Raw genomic sequence first — 15,895 nt, forward strand, 5'->3', positions numbered from 1 at the left:
TACAGTTGATTTCTTGACAATTTCAACATAGTAAGGACGAAGATTTATTGTGTATGCAACACAACTGAAGACATTGGGTGGAGTTATTTAATCCGTGCTAAATGACAGACAATAGATGACAGATTTAAATCAGTTCAAACAAACTGTCGGGTAAACGTTCCAGGTTGTATCAATGGTAAAAATAACTGCTTTAATCTTATGGCAATGTTTCAATTAATAATCTTTAAATTTAATGAGGAAAAAGAAACAATTCCTTTTATAACATGAAAAGTAATTACTTGATTCTAATTGGGTACTAAAAGAAAACACAAACTAATGTAAGTACCCAACAGCATCATTTCAAGTAAATATTCAGATTGTTTGCAATTTTCCTCCAAAGGCGACAATACTTACATCTTAAAATCTAAACACTTTTATCAATAACATGTAGGAAGAAACAGTTATATGTGATATAAGTACTTTATAATTCTGTTGAATAAATTGAAGGAATTACCATTGTAAAAAATGTTAATATTTTGTTTGTTGAATCTGTACAAAATGACGTAGATATAAGAAGATGTGGTATGAGTGACAATGAGCCAATTATCCATTTGATGTTACAATGATTGGCCATCTAAACGCTTTATAAGTCAATTTGATAAAGATTTTTGGGATACGGAACTCTTATTCATCATTTACCTAAAGTTTGAAATGATATGTATTTTAACAAAGAAATCATATTTTGATTCAAACTTTGCATTAAGATTTGAATTGTAATTAGCAAAATATAGTTATTTTATTAGAATTAGGATTCTAATTTGCTATTTTGTGAACAGAGAACACACAAATTTGAATCCAAATCAATCATATGTTTATACTTGATCTATGCACCAGTTGAACAGAAACATTGTTACTCTTATCCAAAGATCAGTATATAATGTATTTGAATAGAAATACATGTCATAATGGCAATTATGTATTAACTATAACGTCTTATTTAAATACAAATGTATCAGTTAAGTTGACATACATTGGTTATACAAAAACAGAGGTAGAAGGAAACTTAATTTGTTATAATAGCTTTGATTTATCTCCATGTCCAGCAGTAAGAAAATTAATTGTGAACTCCACAAATAATAAGCAAAACAACTCTCATTTTGCATCAAAAAGTCTTTTTTATCAAATCTTTGTCATTCCGAAGCACTCCGTTTGATACCGAAAACATATTTATGAGGTCTGTTTGTTTAGGTGCCATTAAAAAATCACAAAATTCTTAACTCTAAATAAAAGTCAAAACGAAAGATTAATAAACAATAAAAATGGTTGCAAATTTTGGTATTTTGTTTCTTTACATTATACAAATTTCGTTAGGGAAGAACGTTAGCTTTGTACATAAAATATGTTTTTTTTGCAAAAATGCATAAAGACAAATATGGGGGAAGTTATAAAAACAAACCACAACATATTAGAGCATAGGGACAAAAGACACAGTAACACTTAAACACAAAAAAAGGAAGAAATATAAGTCATTAATATGTCGTTTAAAATTATTTTAAACAAATTTCTACTCAGTTTTTTAACCAATATCCGTTCAAACAAATTGTGAATAATTTAAACATAAACTAAGAGAGATCAACCATAAAACATTATCGTCAGCCAAAGGTTACGTTCCAGTTCCGTTCTCCTCACCCTTGGGTGATTCAGATAGAATTTCGGAGACACAAGGTATTGATTTCGTTTTGTCGCTGTTGTATTTGATTGCATCCAATGAAAGCACTTGAATGAAGATCACGTGTAAATGTAGAAAATTTGAATAAACACGTGCTGATTGTACAACAAGTCTTTACCCACAAAATGTAGAAACGATATTTGGTGACAATTTTTAAAGTTCTTAATCAAATAATTAGAGTGCCTGGGAATGTTTCTCGATCAGATGTTGGTATTAAAATATATATGTTCAGTTCCTGCTTTACGAACTTTGTAAACACTAGACACATTTTTTTTATACATCTACACTAAAGAGAGTTTAGTGTTGCCATTCATTGAAAGATAATGGTGATGTCGGAATGTACGTGACATATGCTCCGGTCAATGGCGCAGCATTTGATTTGATTGTAAGCAACAACACGCTATCAAAGAACAATTATACGAATCAAAAGCCAAGTAGTATCGACAGATTAATAGAAAAAAAATATGTGAATATCTTTCTACACAACGTTGTGCCTATGCAATTACCTACAATCAGATTAGATGGAAACTTAATTCTGGAAAGCCAAAATAATGGAAAGCCTTCGAGAGCCTGTACAATGCTGAAAGCTTGAAGACGATTGCTTGTCTTTCCATGTTTGCGATTGTTAGTTTGCACTCAGGTGTAGTTCTGCAGTGGACATGTACTATGAATTCAAGGAAAATTTAAAAGCATGGTTTTTTGATAACTTATTTATTTTTTTGATGAATAACATTGCAACAATACAATTATAAATACAAATAAATTAAAACATGTACATTAATCACTCATACAACACATTCGCACACAACAGTCGGTAACAATCACTCAATTCAGTATGTATTGTAGTAGGATTTCATCAATTTCTCCAATTTTTTTTTAATAATAAACAATATCTTTAAAGTTTCAAATAACAGCTAATACATTCATCGACATAACTTAATCTAATTCATAAAACTGATTTTAAACAATGCTGAAGAACATATTTTTCATCAACATGCAGTAGAACCATAGACCATATTATGGTTTTAATGTATGCCATTAAACATTAAATTAATCATATGCTAAGTGCTACTTGGTCGTCCTTTGGTTTACTAAGTCGACTTAATCTCTGGGTCTTCCTTTGCTCATGAAAATTACTCTGTCGTTTCCATTTGTCAATTTTATCTTTTTTCTCTCTCTTGAAAAAACCACACTAAAAACAAATAAAATGATGTCATCTTTTAAACCATCGATAATTTTTTTACAACTTACAACTCCCGTTAGCGCAATGTGTCGCATAAGGCGCGAATGAATTTTTATACGAGTTGGATGTTAATCCACAAATTCCTCGAAAAAAAACACCTGTACCAAGTCAGCAATATAACTTTTTTTTTGCACCTCGTTCGTTTGGTTGGTAATTTTGTCAGTTGTTAGGTATTTTCCTTTTTTTTATTTCAACACAGACGATGGTTTTTGTGTAATACTTGTTAATTTTTCGTAATTGCTCTTTGAAATACGCGCGTAAAATCAGATTCTATAACGATACAATTTCTTGATGATGTGTATCAACCCATGGCAATTAAAATACAATTGTATGGAGGGCCTCAGATAGGTTTTTATAATTCTTGACAATTAAGCTTCGCTTTTTTCATGAATGAATGGCATTACAAACGATTTACAAGAAAATATATTGATAAATAATAATTCATCAAAGATTTGTATGTTTCTGATGTGTATCATACAGGAATATTACCTTCCACAAAAGAATACCAAGAACTATAAATAACACAACACCAGCAATTACACTGCCTACGATTATCCAAAGGTTTATTTCCTGATCCGGTGTTACTAAAGATGCTGGATAAATAAAACTCACAGTCTATAATAAAAAAAGATATAATATATTGATCAAATCCGGTTTTCATTTGAATATGTGCTATTTGAATTTCAAATGCGCATACGATGATTAAATTGTGTATTTTTAATTTATTAATAGCTTACGTTTTTTTTCTCGTTTGTTGTCCAAATGTGTTTATATCTAATTTTTTTATAATTTTGTTTGTGACGAATTGGATGTTCCAGTTAAGGAGGTTAGTGTATACTTTTAAATATATCATCAAAAACAGAAGAAATGAACAAGATTTTTACGTTCTTAATATTGCTGTTTGACTTCTTACGAGTAATATGTACATGCTTGCATTAATCTTTTTCACTGAAATGTGCCTTACTAATGAAGTCACTGCTCTACGTTTCATGTAAATTGAAATGGTAGACAAATCCGTTCGTATGATCTCGTTCAATATTATCATCCAACACCAGTCATTACTGAGTATTCTGCTGTCGTCATGGTAATACAACTGTAAGCACAGCTACTAAGTCCTTTTGTGGATTTCAGGGTTGAATTATTGTAAATCATCATTTTATGGTGTAATGTTAAGTCTTGCTTCGTATCTTTATTTCTTTCTGTCGATAAAAATGCTATCTGTTCTTTTTGATTTCAGGTTTCTATTATATAAATAGTATCTATCATTCATTTGTTTAAAAAGAATAAAATGCAGTCAAAGCAATCCTTTTTGAGCAACCATTATATGTTGTATTTCTTAAATGCATATACCTTGGCTGTCTTATTAGCTTTCAAAGAATCTGGAAAATCTGATTTTAGTGGATTAATAACTGCTGTTGTAAAAAACTGGAATTCGTTTATCTATATGGAATAAGAAAACATATTATAGAGACAAAAATTTAGTAGATGACTATAACAAATATAGACAGTAAAAGCACTCATTTTCTATTATCAAGATATAAAAAAAAGAATAGGATGAGAAGTATGTGAGGGCATAGGCGCAACTATTTACAGCAATATATAGTACAATGTATTAACTAAATCTGTTTCGAGGTTGAAAACAATGAAAACTTCCTTATATTCATATCATTATGAATAATTATTACAGATATAACTTGAGGAATGAGTATGTTTCATTTTTTTTTTAAAGTAAACAATAACTTTTAATCATTTCTTTTCTAGGATTCTTTTCTTCAATTTTACCCCTTCTGGTGCACTTTGTGGCATTTGAATTTCGCGATGTATAAATGTAATTGATGTAGCTAACTAAGGAAAGAACCAAACTTAACATATTCACGGCGATTTGTATTCGATATTTTGCTTCTTGCAAAATTAGTGAAATTAAACGACTTATGAAGAAATGTTGGTTTAAAGTTTATTACTTCACTAAAATTAATTTGGCTCGTTTATTAATTTTCATAACATTTTGATAAATTATTGACTTTGACCCTTTGACAAAATATAAGAAGCTAAAAAATTTAAACCAACAGTTTATCAGAAAAAATACACTGGTTATAAGCAGTTTGACAAACACTTATTTTGATAATTCAGAAGCTTAATATTAACTTAACAACGCAACGTAAATAAAACGTTTAGCTGATTTTACAGAGTTATCTCCTTGTAGTGTAAGGTACCACCTTAATAAATTCTTGATAGAGCTACAATTTTTTTTTACTTACACTGTCAATATTAAGTGATGATTCTGTAACATCGAACTGAACATCAATCAATGTATTTTCATTTGGTTTTAATGTCTGAATAAGGCACTCCACAACGACACATTTTGGATCATTTAAACCTTTACAATCCTAAAATATTAAAGAAGAATTGTACTTACGAAAATTTGAATGAAATGCATAACAATTAGATAATAATCGTATTGTTAAAAATAATTAGGTATGCACAACCAGCTCTTTAGTATTAGTTTTCGTGATGTTTGTTACTGAAATGCCAGGCACAAGAACAACTTTCATTCGAAATCATTCGTGTATTAGATATTTGTAGAATTCCATCATTTGACAACAACCGTGCAGAGTGATGTTTAATAATTGAATAGATTTTCACATCAGCTTCTGCAGTGTGAAAATGTTACAACATTGCGTAGTTTAAAGTATTTAAACATGACAAATTAACTCATTGATTAAACTTTTTTTATTTCATATTCTAAACATTCAGATGTAAGTTTAAGAATTAAATAATTCTTTGTTTTATGCTTCGACAAAGACAAAAACAAAATATTGTATTTCCTCAGACACAAACGTATACATAGTATACATATAAATCGACAGCAGAGTAGTGTACGATAAAAGCATGTGATTTTTAATGACATTGAGACACATACATTATATATATTTTACCTATGGCCTATTGAGTTTAAAGGATAACATATGTACAGAATTCTTTCTTATTATTCAGTGATTGTGAGTACATAAATGAATATAAATGTATAAAAATTGCATCTAGAGGAAGGTACATACTTTTCTATACACCTTTAAGTTGCAAAAAAAAAGTAAACCTATTAGTGTTTGCCTTGAAGGATATTGTAGTTAGCATGATATATTTTGTTTAATTCCACCGAATGTTCCACCTCAGAAAGTTGATTATAATCAGGTATCTTATGAAACTTCGACTTGAATGTATAATTTTTGTATACACTGCAGCTGTGCTATTTGCGCAGTTAAGTTGCATTAACCGTATAATAATTTCTTATCATTTTTTTTAATGTACAGTCACTGACTGTATATATATCTCCCTTTTTATGATCATAAGCTGGTTCTCGACTGACTACTACACTTTGTTCATCAGTTTCAGTGAAGCGTAATACCAGTGGATTTCAGTTTTATGTGACTGGTTGACAGTTCGTTTGCTTTGAGTTTTATTTATGACGTCATTCACGGAATTTCTACGTCATTCGGTTCAAATTCAATAATGATGCTTTTTATTCTTAATTTTTCATCTGGAACCATATATTTAGAATGACCATGAATTTGTCATATTAGAATAGAAATAATTCATTGAGTTATTTTTAGACATGGTATTCCCCATCTGCCATGGTATATGCTAAGGTATTTCCCATCTGCCATGGTATTTGCTAGCAAATACCCCTGCACATGGAATTTTCTAATGGCAAATACCCCGGCAGAGAAAAGAAAATCTCAATATATAGAAAATGGTGAAAAATACTATGTTTCTCATCCAATCAAAATACAGCATTATTACATAAGGTGGAATTATGTAATAGTTAGGTACAAGATTTTGTCTAAGAAGTGATACATTAGGATGTGAACAAACACACATATAGTTATATTCGTCGCCAATATTTTTATTACATTTTGAGAGTTGACAAGTCACATTGTGCCTATATAAGATGTTTTTCAACAGATCAGTAGTCAGAACTTTGGAGTTGACATGAATATCAATTAAGTGGTCATTTCATAAATTTCTGGTTAACAAAAGTATCTTTTTTTATGAAATTCTAAGGATTTCTTATCCAAGACATAAAAGAGGGACGAAAGATACCAGAGGGACAGTCATACTCATAAATCGAAAATAAACTGACAACGCCATGGCTAAAAACGAAAAAGACAAACAGACAAACAATAATACACATGACACAACGTAGAAAACTAAGGAATAAGCAACAAAAACTAGGGGTGATCTAAGGTGCTCCGTAAGGGTAAGCAGATTACCTTAGCCGTATTTGGCACAACTTTGGGGAATTTTTTGTTGTCAATGCTCTTAAATGTATATTTGGCTTTATAACAATTTAGATCTGAGTGTTACCGCTTGAGTTTTATGAATACGAAACGCGCGTCTAGCGTATTCAATTATAATCCTGGTATCTTTGATAACTTTGTCGGTCAATGCTTTAACATTAAAATTCACTAAAAACAATCAATCTTAAAATGTTTACAAACTGTGTTTTTTTTTATTCTCATGGATACCATTTTCGAAGATAGATGAAATATAACATTTTTGCGCTTTTTTTGTTTTCGTTTTTTGTCAAAGTCATTATACAAGTATACTGAAAATTCTTTCTTCGTTGAACATTTGTGTTGTTATATACACACGAAATATACGAAAATTGATATCCCATGAAAAAAGTAGCAAAACCAGATTTTCTTTCCACATTCCACCTAGAAAGATTTCACGCCACTTTTTTTCATTTCTGATTTGAGAACTTAGTTGTTTAATTCTAATTGAAATTGTTGACCCAATAATAACCAGAAGAGGAAGTAGAATTTAGATTCTTCCAATACTTTTAAGAGAATAGTGTACACATATAAACATTTGAACAACATTGTAACACGCTTTATGTTTTGTTCATTAGTAAACATACACAGGATGAGTATAAAGAATCAATAAATTCAAACATCAAACTCAGAATATTGCCGGGTTGTTGTCTTTTTGACACATTCCCCATTCCGTTACATAATAATAACTTACGGCTATCTTCTGGACACTGACAGCGTTGTTAGTTTGACCTTCCGCAGAGATTTGCATTTTCAATCCAACATGGAGTCCAGGGACTAATAGAATTGTGCAATTTGACTTTTGGTCTTTAGATATTATCTGATTAACACGAATAATTCAAAATTAAACTGTTTCAAAAACATATATAAACACAAATAAGAAAACATTTTACCATGAAAAAACGTCCAGCTTATAAAAAACAGAAATGTTATGTACAAACATTAGAAAAGAAGAAATTTTAGTATCGTTTATGATTCATGTAATGTGATATTTTCTGATCACATTGAAATCACGTACATGTTGTGGTTTTTTTTTGTATTCACATAAACATTTCTATTTGTTCGCAATGTTTAAATTTTATCTATACTGTGTAAATATGTGCTTATAGTTCTTGTTTATAATTTTTACAATGGAAACTATAGTATCTTACTCAATTTTAAAGTAGGATTTGGAAAGATACCAAGAGAAACGTGTTAGTTATAATTAACTTTTTTATCTATAGCAAAGCTTGGTATTGTTAGTGCAAAAAATGTTTTATGACTTAACTTGCTTCAAATACATTAAAATAGAAATACTAACCTTATATGCTTTTGTCTGTACTAGAATTTCGGTGGTATCGGTGATTGCAGGAATGGCAAAAAGGACTTTTGACGCAAACAATGGACTTGGTCCATTATTAAATATATCGTAAGAATGTGAGAAGGTTATCAATTTGTCTTTTGTTTCAGAAACACGTGACTGTTCAGGAGTGCTTACTCTAAAAATAAACCATATTAATATCAATATAAATTCAGAAGGTGTTATTCACTTAGCTGAATAATAAAAATAAAACGGAAAATGTAGTGAAAATAGGAAGACAGTAGAACATGTCACCTCAACATTACTCATTAGAAAGGAACGAACATACAAACAATTACAATCATACAAGGACAATACATCATCAATTTGGCATGACTTAGTACAATATACTGCGTGTCTATAAGCTTAATGTTTACACACATTTTGTTTTTTAAATAAGAAATACTCTATGTGCTATATATCCATGGTACATTATAAGATGTCTGTTGTCTTAATCAATTGCATGGCCAGTACTCTATCCTACATGCACATTATATTTTATACTGAATAGTCATAAAAGTAAAGATAATGTTATAGGAGATCCACACGTAGTGTCTGGTTATTGGAAATCCTCTTTAAATATATAAAGAACTAAAGATGGTAATTCCTTTTGATTAAACTAGGTTTAAAATATGGGATATTAAAATGAAGTTAAAAAAATTCCAAGTCCATTGCTAAATGAAACTAAACAAAAAGTGCGACAATATTGAACAAAGATAGCACTGAAAACTTAGATCAAATAGCATGTTTTAGCATATATATTACCTGTTCAAAAATTGAAAAGTACTTCCTGTATTCTTTTTGCGACATCTTTGTACATATAAACTGTCGTACAAAATGACGCCATATTATCAAATATCATTCCTTACTGTTATTCGCTTATAAGAACAACTGTGTAACATCTATTGCAAATAGGTCAAAGAGATACGGTTACATGAATACCCTGGCAGAAATACGGTTGAATACATACCCTGATATAGCCATATCTGCTGAAAATGTTACATCTTGTGTTTCTGTATCTGTGTTATCTCCAGGGCTTACTTCATTCCCAACTGCTGACGCAGTGGTAGTTAATCTAACATAAGGCAGCAAATCGCTATATGTGACATTTTCAGATAGGGCAGCCGATGTAACGTTGTACCTCAGACGTACTGCACCAAACTGTTTCTGATATAATACACTGTTCACATCGCAATGGACCACTGATCTGTTGCTAGAATCCATTGCCTTTGCACATGTGAGCTGTACTGATCCATCTGTTAACAGAGGTGTCGCATCAAGGAATAAAGCATTGTCTGAGGAAATATCTGCTATCAATCGTACACCGAATCCAGGTTCTCCTTTGTTAATAACCCTGACAGTAAAACTGTAGTCTATCGTTTGTCCGTATATAATTGACATCACATCTTTCGTTATGTCAACTTGAAGATCAGGATCGCAAATTCCACTACAACCAGTCATGAAAGTTGTCTAAAATTGAGAGTACACGAGTATTGATTAATGTGTCATTAAATGGTCACGTATGAAATGTATATATAACAAACACTCAAAGACGTTTGAGTCTGTTTTTGTAATTGATGGTAAAAACTGCTGTCATTAAACTGATTATTTGATTCGGTGGCTGCTAACAGCCAATTTTCAGTACTACTGTGCTTTTTCATGGTACCTTCGTTAGGAAAACAGATGATTCCATTCAACTGAGATTACAATCGAGTGCACCTGTCACGTGCAGGATTCCAAATCACAACCTTAGTTACGGGTTAGTGATTTACTATTTATATTCTTAGACCACAAGACCACAAAGGTACACGTTGCAATAAAAAAAAGGTACATCATTACATTTATCATAAAATTACCGGCTCCGATTTTACTTCACCAGATACGCATTTCTAGAAAACACATCTTTAATGCTAACAGGCGGTAGCAACAGTCAGGCTTGCTCGATAATTGATAACGGAAAGCATGTGCCATAAAATTCATCCATGCACGAAAGTCGGCAAAGACAAATCAGAAACTTATATTAAGCAACTACAACAAAAATTACAAATGGTATTTTTTAAAGGTAAGTGCACGTAAAATTCACATTCTTATCAATTATTGGTCTAATTACATCTATATGTACCACTAGTGGATAGGAACGTCATATATTTCCGATGCATCATAGATCCTTTCCGGTTTATAACTTTATTTTCTATATAAGTGTAGTGTATTTTGGCCTAAAGTCTTTATTTTGTACTTTGCGATGCAAGCTAAAATACTGTTTGTTTTTTCATTGCAGCGAAGTTCTTTTTTTTACATATTTTCTCCATGTTTTGTATGATAAATAATCGCAACAAGAAAAATGAATCTCAATAAAATTCACTCGATTAGATATTGTCTAAGATTTTATAGTTTAATTTCATACCCCGTCGGTTATGGTTGTCGGTGTATTGGCATCTTGTACTGGTTTGACTACGCCCCCATTTGTAGTCTCTGCAAGTTGAAATTGTACTTGGAAATCCAATGATTTAGCTATTTGACTAAAAAAGTCCCTTGATGTTGACTACAAATAAATGCCAATCGATAATTGTTAAATATATATAAACCAATACAATTTATATTTACATTTAAAAAACCAGAACCACTTTATCTTAAAAAGGTGATTCAACACTTGCTTTTTATTACATTGTTTTAAAACAGCATGCATATCTATCTGTTATTTCGTTTTTAATTTGGAAATGACTATTTCAGAATACGTTTATTATAAAATGTTAATTGAACTTGATTATAATTATGCATTATAGTTTATCACAATTAGTTTATCACTATACACATGTTGGAAAATATAGAGTTTGTATATATTAAGCGGGCGGAACTATTAATGTTATTTTACCACCTATACATTTCTAGGAATGTGATTGGTTAAAAGCGACCTCGCGGTGACCGTGTATATTTGATATTAGGTTAGAAGGGAGGCGGGGCTTACCTCATACACGGTTAGAAGTGGAGTGACGTCCCTTTATATTCCATATAAGGTAGTAGGGAGGCGGGGCTTATTTCATACACGGTTAGTGTTACGTCCTTTTATAAAAACAAAACGGCGGTACCGAGAAAAAAATGTGAAGGTTTCAAAATCATCGAAATTGATGATTAAGATTGAAATAAATTCATATAACACAGTTCAACCTCACAAGTTGTTGTTTTTGGTATCTGTTTGTGTAGGACCAATGGACGTACTTTCTTAATGCTAACAGTATTGAGGACTTGGTCATTTTGATTGATCTAAATTTCACACGGTAAGATAAATTCGTTACATAGTGGGCTAGTGACCTAATACGGTATATATGGGGTCAGTCAATTCCATATGGGGATTCGAGCTTTGCTCTCAACCCATATGGAATTTACTGACCCCATATATACCGTATAAAGGTCACTAGCACACTATGTAACTTAAAGTATTCTGGAGTATAAAACTCAGTGCAGTGAATTTAAGATTAAACTAAAGAACAAAGTTTCGTCGTGATTTTCAGTAAGCACAAAATGAACTAAAATAAATAGTAGAAATTGAATAAATATAACTTGATAGTTGTTGATACCGTACCATTACTCTTGCATACACATCATCACATGTCTCACCACTTATAGGAACACTGATCGGGTTACTGTTGTAAACACCTTCGTGATTGGTTGTTCCCTTGTATAAGTCCACACGGCGTGTTTTACTTTGACCAGTTAAAGTAGTATCCGCTTTAAGCGTATAATTCACTCCTAAAATTCATGTAAAGATATTCGAAAACAGCTCTTTTGTGTTGGCAAACATGACAAGGCTGCTTGTTTTATAGTAGTTAAAATTAAACCACAATAATTACTGCTGTATCACACTTTTCGACATTGTAACCTATGATGAAGATAAGATTACAAATGAGGAATATGTCAAAGAGACAACAACCCGTTCAAAGACCAGACAACAGCCAAAGGCCACCAAAGGGTCTTAAATGCTGCGAGAAAAATCTCGCTCCCGGAGTGGATACTCAGCTGGTCCATAAATAGTATTTTGAATTAGTTCAGTGAAAATGAACATCACACTAATCTCCAAAATATATAGATGAACTAAAATACAGATAATATTTTGAGAAAGAAAAAAACGCAAACTATAAATCCTTTTCCATGTTCCGACGACGAGTTGTTGCAAGAACCTGGTACCTCGTTTACATTTTTAAAAATAACCTGGTTTGGGAAATCCCCAATTACGGGTCAGGCAATCTGTGCCTAATAAAACAATGAACATTCATTGTTATAAATTTTTTGCATCATCTTATTATATAAAAATTATTTAATTCAATTACCAAAAATCTTTTATTTTCACATACCGCAGAAAATAAAAATATAGATTCACAGAAGCGCATGTAACAATCTCAACCCCATATCGTATTATGGACCGGATTAGATCCGGCCAATAATTAAAAAAACATAGAAACAAAGGACAAAATGTGACAGGGTTAAACATGTTTTATTACATCTCAATCTCCCCCCTTTACATCTAGTCGATTTAGAATAAAGAAAGCAAAGCAATACGCACAGTAAAACTCATTTTAACAGAAGTCAGAATCCAGAATGTCAGAAAAGGTAACAAAAGAAACTAATCAAAATGACAATGATACATATTTTTACAGGAGGACGAATAGGGGTCATTTGTACTTTTAATTCGATATTGATGAGATAGTCTTGTTTTACGTGTAGTTTGTTGACTCCAGCATAATAATATATAAATAAATCCAGCGTTAAATAATTGCTTTTATTCTTTCTAAGTATGTATTTATCAACTATACAGAGGTGAAAGATGAATTTTATTTCATCATAACATGTACAAAAATAATAAAACAAGGATCAAAATGTTAAATAAAATCTCTAGTATTGTTCCCAGTTTTAATTCAATGAGTAAAGTAAACAAATTTGATTTTTTTTCTTGTGAAGAATGTGATATTTCACTTATCATTGTTATCAATGTAAGTGAAATGAATAATGAGAGAAACAATTATAATAACAATATATGAACTGTGTGTGATTGTTGGCTTAACTTATAATGTTAAATATAATCATAATATTTTTTGTTTTCCAATGTCTGACAGTTACTAATAGATTGTTATCTAAATGCTTACTTGTTGAAACTGGAACCTCCGTTCCAGTATAACTGAAACAAACACTGACTGTTACACATGGATTATCATTAGACGGAGTGGCGCACTGTAACCCTGCTGACGTCAGAGGAACAATTGGTGGGTTAAATGTTACCCTTGATGTCATGGTGATAACTGGACTTGTTCTAAATAAAAATGTAGTATCGGATTGGAAAGCTCCTACAGCTAAATCTGAAAAAATGATTTATTATTGTCTACTAGTATACACTCTGATAGATCGTTTTTCATGTTCATTCGTTTGAAAAACTCAACGATGTAAGGTCCTATGTCAGCATTAAAACCAGTAAGGATATAACAAATACCGTTACAAACCCACTTTGTATGGTTAAACAGTAAATATCAACAAATTTTCAGATTTCAAAAACATAAACGTCATTATTTTATTGTATACAACAACAACTTTGTTATGTTTACTTATAACACGTCAAACTAATTAATATTCAACGTGACGTTATTTTTTCTTGTGATGAAACGAGATTATTTCTTCAAATTTTAAAAGAGCGATTCAAATGATATTGTAAGTTTTTCACTCGATTCGTTGTGTGCTCTAATCGAGCATTATTTGTCAGGTTATAACCATTTTAAATGTTACTTTGCAGAAATACTGTGAATTTTTGTAAATACTTTTTTTGTTAAACTGCATGAAAATCACTCATTTATTCACAGATGTTTTATTATAATGTGCAAATATTTTATATCGGGGTTGAAATACTAAATAGAGTTGGTCAAATTAAAGAGTTTGCTCCTAATAAATTCTCTATAAAGGTGGCCCCTCCGAACTATTAAATAGTAATTTCAACTTAACTCTTAAAGACATACCTGCGTATTTGTTGTTATCAATATCTAATGGCCGAGAAATGTATGTTCCAAAAGATTTTATTCCATTGAACGACGTCTTGGCAGCAATCCGCTGGGAATGGACTTCATTCATTCTACCAGACTTTCCATTAAATATATAAACCGCTCCAGCGCCTTCGTCCTCATTTGGGGCTCCCATCGCAATGTCTATTGGATACCAAAAGAAATATTGGCTAGTATTATTTTGGCAAAATATCTTGAATCCTGCGGGAGGCTCAAATCATAACAATAGAAGCATATTTTTCCATAATCATTCGTACTCGGTGAGTACCGAAAAATCCTTGGTTACAGGACATTTTAAGAAAGTAACATTAATATTTTCGATGATCCAAGATTAAATCCTTGATATATTCAAAGGCTGTCAATTAACTGACGGTCCCGTGTTTTGATTTAAATGTTGCAACTGCTCAATGATATATGTTTTGTGTTCTTGTGTTATAATAAAGATGCACATAATTGTTAAGTTAAAAAATAATATAATCTTAATTCAGCAATAGCAACAAAACTTACTTATCTTTACCTGAAAATATTGAACATAATCGAATAACCCTTCATACATCATTTTAACAGGACTAAACTATTATGTATTATGCAATTTTGTATTGCGTCAAGCGCCCGTTTCGTCTACAACAGACTCATCAGTTACAATCGAATAAAATAAATGTTAAAAGGCCAAACAGTGGTCAAATGAAGTACGAAGTTAAAGAGCATTGAATACCTATAATTCCAAAATAAAATTACCAAACATGACCAATTTCATCAGTCTCGATATAAACCTTGCAGTATAAAAGTATCTTAGTACAATCATTGTATCTACTAATTTTTAATTCCATCATTGATATTTTAATAGAATTTATCAAGCGACAGCAACTAGTACATTATAAAGGAGATATATAGATTCTACAACTGCATCTCGTGTGATTCGATATTTATCCACTCGAGACAGTTAAATTTTTAAATTTAAAACGCGATGCTCGCCGAGCTTGTCAAATATTTAACATTTAACTGTTGAGAGTGGATAAATATCGTATTATACGAGATTTGGTGGTGGAGTCTGTTTCTCTAATGATTTTCAAACAATACCCAGGCAAGCTTATTCCTTCTACGCGACTGATCTGCAAAAAGATGTGTTCTTTCTATGTGACGTCATCAGACATGGTCGCCTTTTTTCATACCGTCACAATAGGAAATGAGGAATAAAACAAGAAAATTCGACGTCATAACCGGATTTTAACCAAT

The 15,895-nt window shown here is 31.2% G+C and overlaps 1 protein-coding gene across 1 annotated transcript in view; it reads right to left on the reverse strand.

Annotated features, from left to right (window-relative positions):
* Window positions 1-2,472: 2,472 nt before the first annotated feature.
* The window catches only part of LOC134707332 (integrin alpha-3-like), a 43,331-nt gene continuing 29,908 nt past the window's right edge, over window positions 2,473-15,895 (reverse strand). Inside the window, exons 11-21 of the mRNA XM_063567004.1 lie at window positions 14,618-14,803; window positions 13,760-13,969; window positions 12,202-12,368; window positions 11,026-11,163; window positions 9,592-10,091; window positions 8,583-8,760; window positions 7,977-8,102; window positions 5,210-5,338; window positions 4,302-4,391; window positions 3,441-3,566; window positions 2,473-2,900 (exon numbers count right to left, since the gene is read on the reverse strand). Of these exons, the coding sequence (XP_063423074.1) occupies window positions 2,763-2,900; window positions 3,441-3,566; window positions 4,302-4,391; window positions 5,210-5,338; window positions 7,977-8,102; window positions 8,583-8,760; window positions 9,592-10,091; window positions 11,026-11,163; window positions 12,202-12,368; window positions 13,760-13,969; window positions 14,618-14,803 (1,988 nt within the window). The 3' untranslated portion in view covers window positions 2,473-2,762. The remainder of the gene's footprint in view (window positions 2,901-3,440; window positions 3,567-4,301; window positions 4,392-5,209; window positions 5,339-7,976; window positions 8,103-8,582; window positions 8,761-9,591; window positions 10,092-11,025; window positions 11,164-12,201; window positions 12,369-13,759; window positions 13,970-14,617; window positions 14,804-15,895) is intronic.

This window comes from Mytilus trossulus, chromosome 2 (assembly GCF_036588685.1).
Source record: "Mytilus trossulus isolate FHL-02 chromosome 2, PNRI_Mtr1.1.1.hap1, whole genome shotgun sequence".
Lineage (NCBI taxonomy): Eukaryota > Metazoa > Mollusca > Bivalvia > Mytilida > Mytilidae > Mytilus > Mytilus trossulus.